Below are 17,191 nucleotides of genomic sequence, written 5' to 3'. Positions count from 1 at the left end.
GATTTCATACTGAGAGTTAGTGAACAAAGACCATCTTTAATTGATCATTACTCACAGAAATTATTTGGTTGAAACCTTTCTTCATATTGAAGAGTTGTAGAATTTGACTGCTGAAATGTCCCTCAATGTGGAAACATTCTCAGTTGCCCTCGTGAAGATGATAGCCGAGGAAGATGAAAGTTGTCATCAGAGAATATCAAAGACCCTCCAGACATTGGGGCGTCAGCACCCAGAAATAGTATTAATGAGCTGCCATGACTATCTGTGCCATCACACCATGCGGACAGCTCCATACGGTGTTGTAGTATTGGAGAGCATGGCGGTAGTATTGGAGAGTATGGCGATGATTATCAAGGACACCCTTGATCAAATCAGCCAAGCACTTGCTGAGAAAGTTATCTCTTTGGCTGCAATGTGGATGACGATGTTAACAGGAGCACAAGCTGCCAGCCAGGAAGCAGCCAGCAATCTCCTGGTTGCCATGAGCTTCAGGTTCAGAAATGAAGTTGTCCAGTTGACGACAAAGAGTTTCAAACAAGGGCACCTTCCGCATGTGTACATGGTCAAGACCTTAACAAAAATGTCAATGGAAAATGTGTACAGCATGGTTCCTTTACTAAAATCTATCTTGGGGATCATGATTCCAGTATTCGTTGGCGTTAAACAGGCTGAGCTGAAGACTGCATTTGCCTCAGCGGTAGGAAGTTTTAGCAAGAGCATCCTGATCTATCTGGGAAATATGGAGAAAACCTCAGACCCTAACGTGACTAAAGATTCTTTCTCCACCGAAATCAACGCTGTCTATAGTCTGTTATTCAAGGTGTGGTTCAAGAAGGAGTCCTCTGAATTGAAGATCCCAACAGTAGAAGCTCTAGGCTATGTCATTTCCCTGCTGCCCAAGGACGCACTGGAAGAAGAGCTGCCCAGGATAATTCCAGGCATCCTGTCTCTCTACAAGAAGCAACCAGGGCATTTTTCCATCACAGAGTGTCTGTGCCGGGTGCTGGATGTTGCCATAGAGATGAGGTATCTGGGGCTGAAAACACAGATGGACAATCTGCTTAAAAGTCTCCACCAGCAGGTGTGTGTTTCGGCAGGGTATACTAACCATTTTGCTGCGAAGAAATGCAATAAGATCCTTTGCTGTTTTAGAGTTCTGGTCCCAGCTTATGCAGACACAATAGTCGAATTTCTCCTCTCACAGTTGGAGAACGCTGACCAAAAAATGAGAGTAGGAACACTCAATGTACTGAGGCAACTCATCATATCGGTCTCCTCACATTTTGAGAGGAAGAAGGCTCAGATTGTGGCTGCCATAAAACCACTGCTCCTGGACAAGCGCAGCAATCGGGAGAAGAAACTGATTGGCCAGGTAATATGTGTCATGGCCCAGCAAGGTTACCTTGAGCTAGAGGGAGGAAAGGCAATGGTGGAATTTGTCATCCAACAGTGTGCTGCATCTGTTGATTCAGGGACCCTGGAACCATCCAATCATCAGCCAGACCAGGTAACAACTGAGGAATTAGTCACAGTATGTGAAACAGTGATGTATGTGATCACAACTGCAGTGAAGATGGAGGATGTCCTTTGGCCATTCTTACTGGAGTTTGTCACCATGACCCAGTACACCAAGGCTTTAACAACAATCTGTAATTGTTCAGCACATCTTGGAAAAAAGAAACTGCAAGCCGGCAGTGAGAGGTTTTTCCTCACTTACAATGAAGATGCCAATCTCCCTAAAGCCCAGGCACTGCTGACCCGGCTCCTCGTCGTTTCTTGTTGCCCATATCAGGGAGGAAGCCGAGGAGCTGCGGCACTGAGGCTAATGCAAGTCCTGAGCCTCAATATTCACCCAGCAACTGAGAGAGGGTGGGAAGAGGAGCTTCCATCATTGGTTGAACAATTACTAAAGAATTCAAAGGAGTCTCTGGCCCAAAGGGAATGGGAGGAGAAATTATTGCTGTTCTTGTCCAGAACACTCAATGCCATTGATGACGAGGAATGGACATGCCAGCTCGCTAATGAAATACATAGAGAGATTAACACCAACCACCTTTCCCCACAAGAGAAAGGCTTTCTCTATAAATCATTTGGGACAGTGCTTCGTCAGACCCGCACAACAAAAATAAAGGAGGAGCTTTACAAAATGCTACTGAGTGTGCAGCACAGTGAGAGTGCGGAGAGAGAGGGTGCAGCTCTCGCCATTGGTTTCTGTGCCATGACACACTTTCATGATACCCTCAGTAGCCTGGAGGAGTTTACTAACTCCAACAGATTTAAGAAAACTGAAAGTTTCCTGAATATTCTTGGGGTCAAGCCTGATGTGGATTTGGCTAAAGCCAGGAGCACACTGGTTCTGTGCTATGGGAACTTGGCATTCTACGCACCTGAGGAACTAATGCTGTCCACAATCGAGACCCACATTCTGCCAGCTGTGATCAACCAATACATTACAAGTGGACAGGAGAACAAGACTGAATCCAGGGAGCTCGCACTAAAGCTCAGCCTAATACAGACCGTGACTCTGATAGCCAGATCCCTACATTCAAATCGCCAGAGAGCTCCCTTCAACTTTATCAGAAACAGGGAGCTGCTGACATGCATGCTGGATCTTATCGAGGCCGAGCCACCAGAGCTGCTGCAGAGCCCTGTTCGACAGTTAGCCATGAATGCCTGCAAACATCTGATACAACTACACATTGAGCCAAACCGAGCTGACACCTGCAAATTGATTCAAACCTGCCTGACCAGTACTTTCAGCTTGTTACCTTCAGAACTGGACAAAGACATGAATAGTAACAGAAAAGAAATGGGAACACTTTATACCCAAACTGTGAGTTCCCTGCAAGAGCTCTTGAAGCAATTATTGCTTCAGGACCTGTCCCCTGAAGGATTTGTGGTCATTTTCAATCAGGTAGAAGTCTGGATCATTTCAGCAAAACCTCATGAATGAGAGAGAGCCATGGACACGACCATACAGCTTCTGAAATTTTACTGGGAGAAGCTCAATGTTCAGAATGTAACGCCTGGAAATAACATGGGGACTCTGATTGGACGACTGATGCCGCGTTGTGCAGACCCATCGCTTCCCGTTCGACAGATGGCTCTGGACACCTTGTGCATCATCCTGTCGATTCAGTTGCCGTATGAAGGCAGCAATCTGGATCAGCAAAAGGAGCAGTTGGAGGTTCTGAAAGAAGTCAGGGAACAGTTAGTTAACCCTGATGCTTCAATCCTCTTTCAAGCATGCTGCCAGATCACAGAGGTAATTTCCAAGTGTTTGCCCCATGACCAGTTGGGCAACTTGCTCTCTGTGGCCCTCAAAGGACTGTCCAACCAGCACCCCAGCTGTTCCAGTGCAGCCGCTGTGCTCCTGCAAAACATCATTAAAAAACGTGGCAGTGAACTTGGGGATCAGGTCTCGGAGATACTTCACGTGCTGAGCGTTGAATTGCAGTCAGTTCCTTATGAGAGCGAGAGACTTTCAGTTCTACGGAGTATCGCCATACTGGCCTCACACAATAGAGCAACAGTTGTGTCCTGTCTCCTCACCTACCCTGTCCCTTTGGACAAGTACATCAGTGATGTGTGGCGATCACTGGCGAAGGACACAGAATGTGCCACGAGTACAATGGAAGAGCTGCTGGACAGACTGAACAAACAATTAGAATTTGCGATAAGCAGAACCTATCCCATCAGAAATAACGCAATCCAGTGTTCAAGCCTTGAATCCCTGGCTGCCATCTGTGGGCTGCACGAAATAATAACTAAGCCTGAGTCGGCAAAGGCAGTGGCTATGTTATTCCCGCAGATATTTAGTGTCCTACTCATTTATCTTAGCTCGTGTGCTAATGTTTGTCTGGTCAGTGACTTTGTTCCTGATGGTCAACTGCAGCAAAGTGAATTCTCAGTTGAGCCTCTAACATCTGAAAGCAGCAATGTGTGTGTGAACTGTGTGGAGACACTGAAGGACCTGCTAGCTCAAACAAATAATGAAGCAGTGCTTAATGATATGGTGCAAAGTGGAGGATGGGACCAGATGATGGATCTCTGCAAGTCTGACAAGGGGGTTGTCCTGCTGGCCAGAGCAATGGTGAGATATGCTGGCCCCAGTCTGACTGGCATTGTGAAACAGCTGGCAACTCAATTCCATACTGTTCAAGACTGTCAGTCAGTCACCTTGGCTTCCTTCTTTGCAGAGCTGTTAAAATCTCCACTGGTTTCTGTAAAGTCTGTGGGTTGTATAGCGAAGTAATACACAGACTACAAGAGTAACTTAAACAGGACTTTACTATTCGAAGGTCAGGGCGAATCTGCCCAATAAATTCTGCCACAGCACTTATATACCGGTGTGGTCACCGTCGGTATTACAGTATACAGCAGCCAGGATAAAGTAGTGCCACACCTAAAATAGTTCTCTTAAAGGTGGACGGTTACATACAATAGTTCTCTTAAAGGTAGAACAGTTACATACACTACAGTTTCACAGCTGCATCTCACAGGCATTCTGGCAAATAGATTGCTAAGATATTTGCTCTATGCTTCTCCAGTTGCCCGGTTGCTGTGTGTCAGAGGCCTGTACAACATTAGAGCACACCCCAAGAATAAAAGATTGCGTCTGAAAGTGATGTGCACAATGATTACTCTGTTGGGGGACATGAAGAACCAGAAGGAGGTGCTAATCTTTGAGGTGCTGTCGTGCCTCTCAAAGAACTTAATTCAGTTGCAAGCAAACACCATCCAACCTTATGTAGAGAAAATCCTCGTCAGGATTCAACCACACTTTGAGGCAGAGTCTGATAGAGTGCGGGCTGAAGCGTTCAAAGTGTTGGGAATCTTGGCCAAGTGTGGAATCGGAGGTTCCAGATCCTTCTTCTGCCGACTGGTCCATTCCAACCTGGTGCGTTTGTTGTTACACCTGAATGGAAAGAGTGAGGAGGTCACTAGGTCTTGTTTATCAACACTATGGTTGCTCTTCCCACTCATTGGATCTGTTGAGGCTTCCTTGTTGATTGACAAGTATGAGGAGTGATGTGCCTCAATAATCCCGAGACTCGATGTTAGCGGAACAAAACAAGGCTTTTATTAACTTAGAAGATAACACGCAGTGGAGAGAGGTATCTTCCATCTGGAGCTCTGCAGTACTGGATATGAGGCCAGACTGAGCTGGCTTACATAGAGGCCAGGTATGGGCGGAGCCCTACACACAACACATTCCATACATTCCAATATACAATACAATGGTGAGGAGAAACCTGAAACCAACCACAGTCACAGGCAATACAATGGTGAGGGGAAACCTGAAACCAACCACAGTCACAGGCAGTGATGAATGGAATATTTCATCACATTCACCCCTTCTATAGATTTAGTCTGTTCAGGGGTTTGGTAGTCCTCTGCGACCGACGTGGCTGTTGTGGTGTCGCGGGTGTCGGCTGGGTGTTCCCGGTGGCCTCCTGGGTCTCTGCCGGGGGTGCCGCCAGGGTTGTTGAAGGGGTAGTTGGTGGGGGTGCCGTTGGTCGATGTTCTTCCGGGGGTGATGAAAGAGTAGTGGGTGGGTAAGAGTTGCTGTGGTCGTTGTTGCTGCTATTGCCGTGGTTGTTGTCGTTACCGGCTGGGGCGACGTCTTTTATTGACACGGTGTCCTCCCTTCCGTCGGCGTGCCGGACATACGCGTATTGGGGGTTGGCGTGGAGTAGGTGCACTGGCTCCACGAGAGGGTCCGTCTTATGGCCCCTCACATGCCTTCACACGAATACCGGACCTGGGGTGGAGAGCCATGACGGCATGGATACGCCTGAGGTGGATTTCCGGGGAAAGCTAAACATTCGTTCATGAGGCGTGGCATTAGTGGCAGTACACAATAGCGACCGTATCGAATGGAGCACATCTGAGAGGACTTCCTGCCAGCGGGAGATAGGGAGGCCCTTGGTCCTTAGAGCTAGAGTGACTGCTTTCCATACTGTCCCGTTCTCTCGCTCCACTTGACCGTTACCCCGGGGGTTGTAGCTGGTGGTACGGCTCGTGGCGATACCCCTGGACAGCATGTACTGGCGTAGCTCTTCACTCATGAAGGACGCCCCCCTATCCGTGTGGATGTAGCTCGGCATACCGAACAGGCAGAACAGGCTGTTGAGGCATTTAATGACCGTGGCGCTGGTCATGTCTGGGCAGGGGAAGGCGAATGGGAACCGGGAGTATTCGTCCACAACATTCAGGAAGTAAACATTGCGGTCGACGGACGGGAGGGGGCCCTTGAAATCTAAGCTGAGCCGCTCAAAGGGCCGTGTAGCTTTGATTAAGTGGGCTCTATCAGGGTGGTAGAACCGAGGCTTGCACTCAGCGCAAGTGCGGCAGTTCCTGGTCAGAGACCGAACTTCCTCAATCGAGTAGGGTAAGTTGCGGGACTTTATGAAGTGGAACAGCCGCGTGACCCCTGGGTGGCAGAGGTCGTTGTGGAGGGTCTGTAGCCGATCCCCGGTGGCGCTGGCACACATCCCTCGTGAGAGGGCATCTGGGGATTCGTTAAGGGCCCCTGGCCGGTAAATGATGTCATACTCGAAGGTGGAGAGCTCGATCCGCCACGTAAGAATCTTATCATTTTTAATCTTCCCCCTCTGTTTATTATTGAACATAAACGCTACCGACCGCTGGTCGGTAAGTAGGGTGAAGCGTTTGCCGGCTAGGTAGTGGCGCCAGTGGCGCACTGCCTCCACGATGGCTTGGGCCTCCTTTTCCACGGAGGAGTGTCTGATCTCGGGCCCTTGGAGGGTCCTCGAGAAGAAAGCTACGGGCCGCCCCGCCTGGTTGAGGGTGGCCGCCAAGGCAAAGTCAGACGCATCACTTTCCACTTGAAATGGAGTGTTCTCGTCCACTGCCTGTAGCGTGGCCCGCTCAATATCCTGCTTAATGCTTTTGAAGGCGGCGTGGGCCTCAGCAGAGAGCGGAAAAGAGGATGCTTTCAAGAGGGGGCGGGCTTTGTCGGAGTAGTTGGGGACCCATTGGGAATAATAAGAAAATAACCCCAGGCACCTTTTCAGGGCTTTGGGAGTGTTGGGCAGGGGCAGCTCCCGTAGGGGGCGCAATCGGTCGGGGTCTGGTCCAATTTCCCCATTCTCCACCACGCTGCCTAGTATGCAGAGGCGCGTGGTGTTGAAAACGCACTTGTCCTCGTTGTAGGTGAGGTTGAGTTTTTGTGCGGTTTTCAGGAACCTCTCGAGGTTCGAGTCGTGATCCTGCTGGTTGTGACCGCAGATGGTGACGTTGTCGAGGTAGGGGAAGGTTGCCTGCAAGTGGTGGTCATCGACCATGCGATCCATCTCCCTCTGGAAGACCGAGACCCCATTCGTCACCCCAAAGGGGACTCTGAGGAATTGGTAGAGGCGTCCGTTCGCCTCGAAGGCGGTGTACGGGCGGTCCTCTGGTCTGATAGGGAGCTGGTGGTACGCTGACTTGAGGTCGATGGTGGAGAACACCCGGTATTGGGCGATTTGGTTCACCATTTCTGATATGCGGGGTAGCGGGTAGGCGTCTAGTTGGGTGTACCTGTTGATCGTTTGGCTATAGTCGATCACCATCCGTTTCTTCTCGCTACCCCTTACCACCACCACTTGGGCGCGCCACGGGCTATTGCTGCATTCAATAATGCGCTCTTTCAGGAGCCTGTCTACCTCGGTCGCGATAAACCGCCTGTCCTCCCAGCTGTACCTCCTGCTTTTGGTCGCTATTGGCCGGCAGTTAGGGGTAAGGTTCGCGAATAGCGAAGGCGGCTTTACCTTCAGGGTAGCCAGGCCGCACACTGTGAGGGGCGGCTGGGACCCACCGTACTTGAGCGTGATGCTTTGGTGGTTGCACTGGAAATCCAGGCCCAAGATCACGCTCGCGCATAGATTCTTCATGATTAATACTTTAAAATTATCGTATACAGTCCCATTAACGGACAATTGTACCGTGCAGTAACCCAGAATGGTCGATGTCTGGGTTTTATCAGCCATAGAGATGGTACCCCGAGTAGGGACCACCTTTAGGGAGAGTTGTTGTGCCAGTTCAGGGTGGATAAAACTCTCCGTGCTTCCGCTGTCAATTAAACATTTAACCCGGCACCCGTTTACCTCGATGTCCACCATTGATTTGGATAGCGGGTGGGGCCTGGTCTGGTCCACTGTGACCGATGCCACTGTAGGGCCCTGATCGAGACAAGATGGCGTCCACGCTGTCTGCTCACAAGATGGCGGATCCCACGAGGTCGGGCAAGATGGCGTCCAAGATGGCCGCTCCCACAGCGCACACGCGGCGGTGGCGGGTTTTGGTTTTCCGGCGGGGTTCCCTCTGCACACCTTCCCGAAGTGCCCCTTCTTACCGCACTTAAAGCAGGTGGTGCCTTTCGCCGGGCACAGGTTTCTGGTGTGCTTTGGCTGCCCGCAGAAGTAGCAGTTGGGTCCCCGACGCGTCGCGGCTGTCGTAGGGCTTCTGGGGGGAGAGCGGGGCCCCGACGGTGTCGGGCTGCCGGGCGGGGAAGATGCCTTCCAAGATGGCGGCGCCCTTGGTGCACACGTGGCGGCGTGGACGGCGCGGGCTGAAGAGTAGGCGTCCGAGTTTCTCTGGGCCACATCCAGGGATCGCGCGGTGTCCGCAGCCTGTTTCAGGTCCAATCCCGTTTTTTCCAGCAGTCTTTGCCGGATGTAAGTGGAGCTGAGGCCTGTGATAAAGGCATCGCGAACAAGCTCGTCGGTGTACACTGCGGCTTTTACATCTCGGCACTTGCAGTCTTTGCCAAGCATTTTCAGGGTGCCTAGGAACTCCTCCACCGATTCCCCAGGTCGCTGTGCGCGAGTGGCGAGCAGATGCCTAGCATACACCTCATTCATAGGCTGCTGGTAATGCGCCTTTAAGATGTCGCAGGCGGCCAGGTACGTGTCGGCGTCTTGGAGGAGGGGGTAAACTCGGTGGCTTACCCAATTCCGCAGAATTCCGAGTTTCATACTCGCAGCGTCCGTAGCGTCTTTGACGGCTGCGGAATTGTCCAGGAAGAATTCCATACACATAAACCAGTGTCCGAAGCGTGCTGATGCGTCCGGAGCATGCTGATCCAAATCCAAACGTTCGGGTTTCAGGAGTTGATCCATTGTGTTGAAAAAATAAGTTAATAAAATTGATGCCTCAATAATCCCGAGACTCGATGTTAGCGGAACAAAACAAGGTTTTATTAACTTAGAAGCTAACACGCAGTGGAGAGAGGTATCTTCCATCTGGAGCTCTGCAGTACTGGATATGAGGCCGGACTGAGCTGGCTTACATAGAGGCCAGGTATGGGCGGAGCCCTACACACAACACATTCCATACATTCCAATATACAATACAATGGTGAGGAGAAACCTGAAACCAACCACAGTCACAGGCAATACAATGGTGAGGGGAAACCTGAAACCAACCACAGTCACAGGCAGTGATGAATGGAATATTTCATCACAAGGAGGAGCCCACCAGGAACTACATGAACCTCCTAAGAGACCTTTCACAACAGTTGGTCCAAGATATCCCCAAACAGATCTCCTCATATGCCGCGGATTGCGAGTCCTTCTTCCAGAACCCCCAGGAACAACTGCAAGCACATGCAGTGGCCTTTGCATCTTTACTTCACCAACAGTCAGAACGTGTCCAACCCGCCCGGAGGGCCACCTGGTGGAACATCTGCACAATGAACTGCTGCTGTTCGCCATCAGACTGAAGACTCAACGCTCAGGCCACCAACCTTCTCCACCTCCTCTTAGCAGCAAAGTGATCATTCATTCAACTTGATTTGTAAATATTTAATTTTATGGTTTGTAAATAAATCAATATCCTGTTGTTCCATTGTAACTATTGGTGCGTCTTCAAATGGTGCAGGTCCCACTGCTACGTGACTGGGAGTGACCGCTCCTGATTCTCTCTCTCTCTCTCACACACTGGACATTAGACACAGATTCTACTCCTCCTCACTGGATCATCATGCTAGTTTATTTATAGACTAGCTGGAGTGCCCGGCGGTGCCGAGGCTTTTTCGAGGGCATGTTGTTGTTGGAAGAGAGAGAGAGAGCGACTGGGGGGAAGAGAGAGAGAGAGCGACTGGGGGGGTGAAGAGAGAGAGAGAGAGAGTGACTGGGGGGAAGAGAGAGCGCGTCTGGGGGGAAGGGGGGAGAGGAGGGGGGAGAGGAGGAGGGGGGAAGAGGAGGGGGGAAGAGGAGGGAGGGGAGAAGGGGAAGGGGAGGGGGAAGGAGGGGGAAGGGGGAGAAGGGGAGGGGGAGAAGGGGGGAGAAGGGGAGGGGGAGAAGGGGGGAGGAAGGGGAGAGGGGGAAGGGAGGGGGGGGAAGGGAGGGGGAAGGGAGGGGGGGGGAAGGGAGGGGGGGAAGGGGAGGGGGGAAGGGGGGAAGGGGAGGGGGGGAAGGGGAGGAGGGGGAAGAGGGGGAAGGGGAGGGGAAGGGGAGGGGAGGGGGAAGGGGAGGGGAGGAGGGGGGAAGGGGAGGGAAGGAGGGGGGAAGGAGAGGGGGAGGGGGGAGGAGGGGGAAGGGGAGGGGAGGAGAGGGGGAGGGGGGAGGAGGGGGAATGGGAGGAGGGGGAATGGGAGGGGAGGGGGGGAGGGGGGGGAAGAGGGGGAGGGGGGGAAGAGGGGGGGTGAGGGGGAGGAGGGGGGAAGGGTGAACGGGAGGGGGGAAGGGGAGGGGGTGGAAGGGGGGGTGGGAAGGGGGGCAAGTGGGTGTGGGGGGAAGGGGGGCAAGTGGGTGTGGGGGGAAGGGTGTGTGGGGGGGGAGGGGGAAGGTGGTGAGGGGGGCGAGGGGGGTGGGGGGTGTGGGGCGAGGGGGGTGGGGGGTGTGGGGGGAAGGGGGGTTGGGTGGGGGAAGGGGGTGTGAGGGGGGAGTGGGGGGTGGAAAGGGAGGGGGGAGATAAACTTAAAGTACAGGAAACTTTGTGCTATCCGGCACCCACTCTTCAGAGTTAATGTTGAGAGATACGGAGATTCTTATCTCTGTATTTAACAACAAACACTGTTGCTTAGCAACAGCTTCTAAACACTCAGGTGTGGCCCTGAAGCTCTGTAGCTAAAGCTGTTGCTATAGCTATAGACCTTGCACAGCTACACAGTCGATTGTCTGTCACAGACACAGATTTGGAGCACAGAAGCCCCACCCACTCTATGTTCCTGTACTAAGATGGCCACACATGCACTCTGTACACACTGAATCAAAATGGCGTCGCACTGAAACTTTTTGCCCTCCTTGACAAAGATGACTGCCGTTAACCGGGCGGGCTGTCTGCAGAAGAAATTTCCTCAGCTGCAAACACAGGATCTTCAGATTATTATTTGGGGCTTGCAACCTACCCCAGTTGCTTATGAAGCCTCCCCACCTACTGACCCCGGGAATGGAGCTGAGGCAGCACACCCTCTGCCAGTGTTTGTCTCTGTCTAGGCCGGGAGCCTGGGTCTAGAGTTGCACTGCTGGCAGTTGGAGAAGCCTAGGCCCCGGGCCTGGAAAAACGGTGAAAGGTAGGAGAATTATAGAGGTTAGAGAAAAGATTTACAAATTAATTAACTTTTATTTACAAATGAGTGATTTATTTTAAAAGAATTTAATAAATTGAATTTTATTTTGCTGGAAATGTATATTTGAAAAGAAAGACGCAGAAAGCAGGAAAAAGAATGGAAGCAAGATGGCGGCTACTCACCTCGGTTCAGAACGATAAGGCCCGGCCACACACGCACCGATTGGCCCGGCGGCACACGCCAGCAACCCGGCGTACGATTGGTCGAGCTCAAGGTCACTCTGTCGCTAATGAGCGGATAATGAGATGCTAATGAGCGGAATGTTGAAGGTTTTTGGGATACCGCGGGCGCGGTTTTAGCCCGGCCGAAACGTAAATACGCTTAAAACCGTCTCGGAAGCGTAAGCTTTCTTTGGAGGTAACGCGCGCGTAGGTACGCCCTGTAACTTTCGAGCGCATAGCCCGACAGACGCACACGCGATGACAGACAGAATGACAGACAGAAGTACCGATTTATATATATACATATAGGCCTAGAAATTCACTTGGGCGCGGGCAGCTCGCTCGCGCCCAAAAGTTAGCGCTGGGCGGGGAGGCATTAGCGCACGCCGTATATTCGTCTTCTGCGCCCCAATTCGGAAGCGGGCGCTATACCAGGGTGTGCCCGCCTCCGTTTGGGGCGCTGCAACTGAATATCGGCGCGCTAGTTGCCGCAGCGCCACCCGATGCGGTGCGGCAGGCTGCGGTACTGCAGGCCTCCTCCTTCTCTTAAGGGGGAGGTGCCTGCAACGGCCGGAGCCCCGATCACGAGTGCCGGCAAAAGAGCCCGGCACAACGGAGAAGTGCCGGGCTCCACGGAAACCAGCCGGCAATGCCGCGGGGGGGGGGCGGGGTGGAGGAGGCCAGGGAAGGAGGTGCGGGCAGGCGGCCGCCGAAAAAGCGGCCAGCCGCACCTTCAGCTTTAAAGCGCCCCACTATGGCAGCAGGACGGCCCCGTTTTCTGTTCGCTGTTTGCGCCCGCTTCGGAGGAGGCGGGCGCAAATAAATATGGGGATCGGCGCGGTTTCGCGGCGTTACGGGCCACCGCGCACACCGATGACGTCATCGGTCCCGGCGCAGCGCTAACGGCTAACGCCGCCAATACCGCTACACTCAATTTCCGCGCTACCACCCCGCCGGCGCAAAAGACCTCTTTAGGCGCTAAGTGGGCGCAAGGCCCACTGAATTTCTAGGCCATAGATTTTACACTTTATGCGACACAGAGTAATGCCATTAAAGGACAAAAAGACACAAACTCTTTGATTCAGTTTATCCATTTGCAAGGATTAAATTGAAAGTGAAAATGGTGTTATATTGGTGCTGCTAAATACCTGATTCAAATCTACACAGACTAAAAATAGCACCTTTTTTATTTAATGTGGTTGACATTGGTTCAGTGTTTATTTAACTAGTGCCACTGCAACTCATTCACAACACTTAACCTGATCTATCCACTGCTAGGTGCTAAGTGTGTGTTTTACCACACTTTACCATGCCTCAATATTAATATTCTCATCCTCGTTTTCAAATCCCTCCATGGCCTCGCCCCTCCCTATCTCTATAGCCCTACAGCCCTCCGAGATATCTGCGCTCCTCCAATTCTAGCCTCGAGCATCCTCGATTTTAATCGCTCTATCATTGGCGGCTATGTCTTCAGCTGCCAAGGCCCTAAGCTCTGTAATTCCCTCCATAAACCTCTTCGCCTCTCTTTGCTCCTTTAAGACGCTCCTTAAAACCTACCTCTTTGACCAAGCTTTTGGTCATCTGCCCTAATATCTCCTTATGTGGCTCAGTGTCAAATTTTGTTTTAGAACGCTCCTGTGAAGCACCTTGGAACATTTTACTACGTTAAAGGCGCTATATAAATGGATGTTGTTGTGGACTAATTTAAATGCATTAGTTTAATCAAGATTCTTCTCACAGATTTTATGACTTTGTAAATTGTACAGCATACTAAAAACAGTTAAATATAACTAAATTAAACTGAATTATGATTGCTAGCATTCAGAATAGTTTTATCAAAAAAAGTGAGTGTAATAATTACAGATTAAATTTAGTTTTCCCTATGCATTTAAGATAAATTGACCATCACAGTAGGTGCAAAATTTCAAATAGCATTAAACGTGAAGCATCCATATTTTTGGTAGTGGGCGTAATAACATAGAAACATAGAAGATAGGAGCAGGAGTAGGCCATTCGGCCCCTCGAGCCTGCTCCGCCATTCAATGAGATCATGGCTGATCATCCAAACTCAGTACCCTGTCCCTGCCTTCTCCCCATATCCCTTTAGCCTTAAGAAATATATCTAACTCCTTCTTGAATATATTTAATGAATTGGCCTCAACTGCCTTCTGTGGTAAAGAATTCCACAGGTTCACCACTCTCTGAGTGAAGAAATTCCTCCTCATCTCTGTCCTAAATGGCTTACCCCTTATCCTTAGACTGTGACCCCTGGTTCTGGACTCCCCCGCCATCGGGAACATCCTTCCTGCATCTAGTCTGTCTAGTCCTGTTAGAATTTTATAACTTTCAATGAGATCCCCTCTCATTCTTCTAAACTCCAGCAAGTATAAGCCCAATCTGTGGCTACAAGAGCAGGCCAGAGACTGGGAATTCTGCGGCGAGTGTCTCACCTCCTGACTCCCCAAAGCCTTTTCACCATCTACAAGGCACAAGTCAGGAGTGTGATGGAATACTCTCCACTTGCCTGGATAAGTGCAGCTCCAACAACACTCAAGAAGCTCGACACCATTCAGGATAAAGCAGCCCGCTTGATTGGCACTCCATCCACCACCTTCAACATTCACTCCCTCCACCACCGGCGCACTGTGGCTGCAGTGTGTACCATCTACAAGATGCACTGCAGCAACTCGCCAAAGCTCCTTCAACAGCACCTTCCAAACCCGCGACCTCTACCACTTAGAAGGACAAGGGCAGCAGACGCATGGGAACAGTACCACCTACAAGTTCCCCTCCAAGCCACACACCATCCTGACTTGGACCTGTATCGCTGTTCCTTCACTGTCGCTGGGCCAAAATCCTGGAACTCCCTTCCTAACAGCATTGTGGGTGTACCTACACCATATGGACTGCAGCGGTTCAAGAAGGCGGCTCACCACCATCTTCTCAAGGGCAATTAGGGATGGGCACTAAATGCAGGCCTAGCCAGCCAGCGACGCCCACATCCCATCAATGAATAACATTTTTTTTTTAATCGACCCAATCTCTCCTAATACGTCATTCCTGCCATCCCAGGTATCAGTCTGGTGAATCTTCGCTGCACTCCCTCCATGGCAAGAACATCCTCAGATAAGGCAACCAAAACTACACACAATACTCGAGGTGTGGTCTCACCAAGGCCCTGTACAACTGCAGCAAGACATCCTTGTTCCTGTACTCGAACCCTCTCGCTACGAAGGCCAACATACCATTTTCCTTCTTAACCGCCTGCTGCACCTGCATGCTTACCTTCAGCGACTGGTGCACAAGGACACCCAGGTCTCGTTGCACTTCCCCTTCTCCCAAACTATTACCGTTCAGCTAATAATCTGCCTTCCTTATATTGCATCTGCCCAATCACCCAACCCGTCCAAATCATACTGGAATTTCTCGGCATCCTCCTCACAGCACACCCAGCTTTGTGTCGTCTGCAAATTTGGAGATATTACATCTAGTTCCCTCGTCTAGATCATTAATATATATTGTGAATAGCTGGGGTCCTAGCACCAATCCCTGCGGTACCCCACTAGTCACTGCCTGCCACTCAGAAAAAGACCCGTTTATTCCAACTCTTTGCTTCCTGTCTGCCAACCAGTTCTCTATCCAAGTCAGTACCTTGCCCCAATCCCATGTGCCTTAACTTTACATGCTAATCTCTTATGCGGGACCTCATCAAAAGCCTTCTGAAAGTCCAAATACACCACATCCACTGGTTCTCCCTTATCTATTCTACCAGTTATATCCTCAAAAAAATTCCAGTAGATTAGTCAAGCATGATAAAGAAGAGCAGCTTTTATTTATATAGCACTTTTCATGTTCTCAGGAAGTCCTAAAGCACTTCACAATCAATGAAGTACTTAAAAAAAAATGTAGTCACGGTTGTAAGACAACAACATTGTCTCAAACTCTGGTAAAGGATTAAATTGTTCTGATTCGAAGTGGATGATTAGCAGAACCTCCTCTGGAGAAAGTGAAGAGACAGTTCCCCAAAAGTCATTTATTGTGCAGACATAACCCAGGTATCAGAACACTCTGTAGACTCATTTCAACATATGGAGGAAGAGTGCATTTTGCACTTAGTGACATTAGGATAAACCAAAATAACATTTCAGTTTTACTTTGGGGCATCGGGAACTGTCCTGAAATAAGTTTAAGTGAATTCCAGATATTGATGGAACTGAGAAAATCGTTAAAGACTTTCAGATATCTGTAGAAGTAGAGCACTCCCAAAATAAGTATTACATGGTTTAGATATAAAGTGGAGTTCCCATAGTGCACCAATATGTATGTCACTGCTAGCCAATGTGGTATCTGCAGTTTCCTTTTTTTGCATTTTCCCCAATTTCCTCTCAAGTTTTCCTGTGCCTTGTAGCTCCCTGCTTCGACCCAGCCAAAAAGACAAGCTAATGCTTGTTCCCAGGCTTTTGCTGATGCCACTCCGTCCAGGTGTCCCTGAAAATTGCTAACTACATCATAGGACCCCAATTTGCATAATCAAAAGGCCTACTGTCTGAAACAGGCAGGCGCTCCAGTCGCCCAAGGGAAGACCCCTTTCACAATGGCGTCGGCCGAAGTGTCAGTCTACCGACCCCATTTTGAGGCTGTTACTGCCCTGTTGACCAATTTGGCCAAGTAAAAATCAACCCCACAATGCGGATGTCTGTATATGCGATCGCACATCTTAATACTTCCTGGCACAATACATTGGAACTACCACACACTGCACCTTTAACCTTTTTAAGCAAATGATCAAACTATAGCTTTGTGTTGTAGATACATGTCCACTGAAAACTAAACTAAAGGAACTAAAGTGACACTGCCAGAATACACTTAAACTCATGACTCTTGATAGACAGAGAGAGCGAGAGGAGAATGCATTGCTCTTTGCTTTGGATGAATTCAAACCAAGATTCTGATAAAAGATAATTATGTTTCCCAATTCAATGACATAATTTCAAATGATCCTTGCCAACATTACCTCAGAACACAACACTTATCAAATAGTACTGAACATTTTACTGAATAGAAAATCTATAGCAAAAATTCTTGCAATTGAACTATCTAAATTTATTTCAGGACAAAGGAGAAGTGTAAATGATCTAAACATGTGTATATGGTACCTGTGGCATCAAAGGTGATCAATTCACAACTTCCTCCCTCTGGATTCAAGCCTAGTAGTGTGGAGAGGCTCTCTGCTACTTCACCCTCAGCCATACATTCACCTAGAAAGAGACAAAAAGGGTGGGCAGCATTTTATAGTGGGTCTGTGCTCTGAAAATGCACAGTGTGTGTGTCAGGAGCAAAACCAAATCAACAACAGGTACTTAAAATACACATCTATTTTCTTATAATGCCATTGTAATTATTTTGGAAAGCTTTGGAATGGAAAATTCCATCTTTGCATTTTCAACACATT

General features: G+C 49.8%; 2 protein-coding genes across 2 annotated transcripts in view; one reads left to right on the top strand and one right to left on the bottom strand.

Annotated features, from left to right (window-relative positions):
- Window positions 1-17,191, bottom strand: part of cfap251 (cilia and flagella associated protein 251) — a 161,898-nt gene that overhangs the window by 24,045 nt on the left and 120,662 nt on the right. Inside the window, exon 21 of the mRNA XM_085961638.1 lies at window positions 16,896-16,997. Coding sequence (XP_085817764.1) covers window positions 16,896-16,997 — 102 coding nt within the window. The remainder of the gene's footprint in view (window positions 1-16,895; window positions 16,998-17,191) is intronic.
- On the top strand, window positions 116-10,038 carry LOC147104357 (maestro heat-like repeat-containing protein family member 1). Its single transcript, XM_085962138.1, is given in 4 exon segments — window positions 116-4,238; window positions 4,482-5,028; window positions 6,283-6,286; window positions 9,479-10,038. Coding segments are annotated over 4 exon segments (4,923 nt in total). The 3' UTR covers window positions 9,728-10,038.

The sequence above is a fragment of the Somniosus microcephalus genome, chromosome 19 (genome assembly GCF_052327205.1).
Source record: "Somniosus microcephalus isolate GS21.2 chromosome 19, FLI_Smic_1.0, whole genome shotgun sequence".
Taxonomy (NCBI): Eukaryota; Metazoa; Chordata; class Chondrichthyes; order Squaliformes; family Somniosidae; genus Somniosus; species Somniosus microcephalus.
This window is presented reverse-complemented; position numbering and strand designations above follow the sequence as displayed.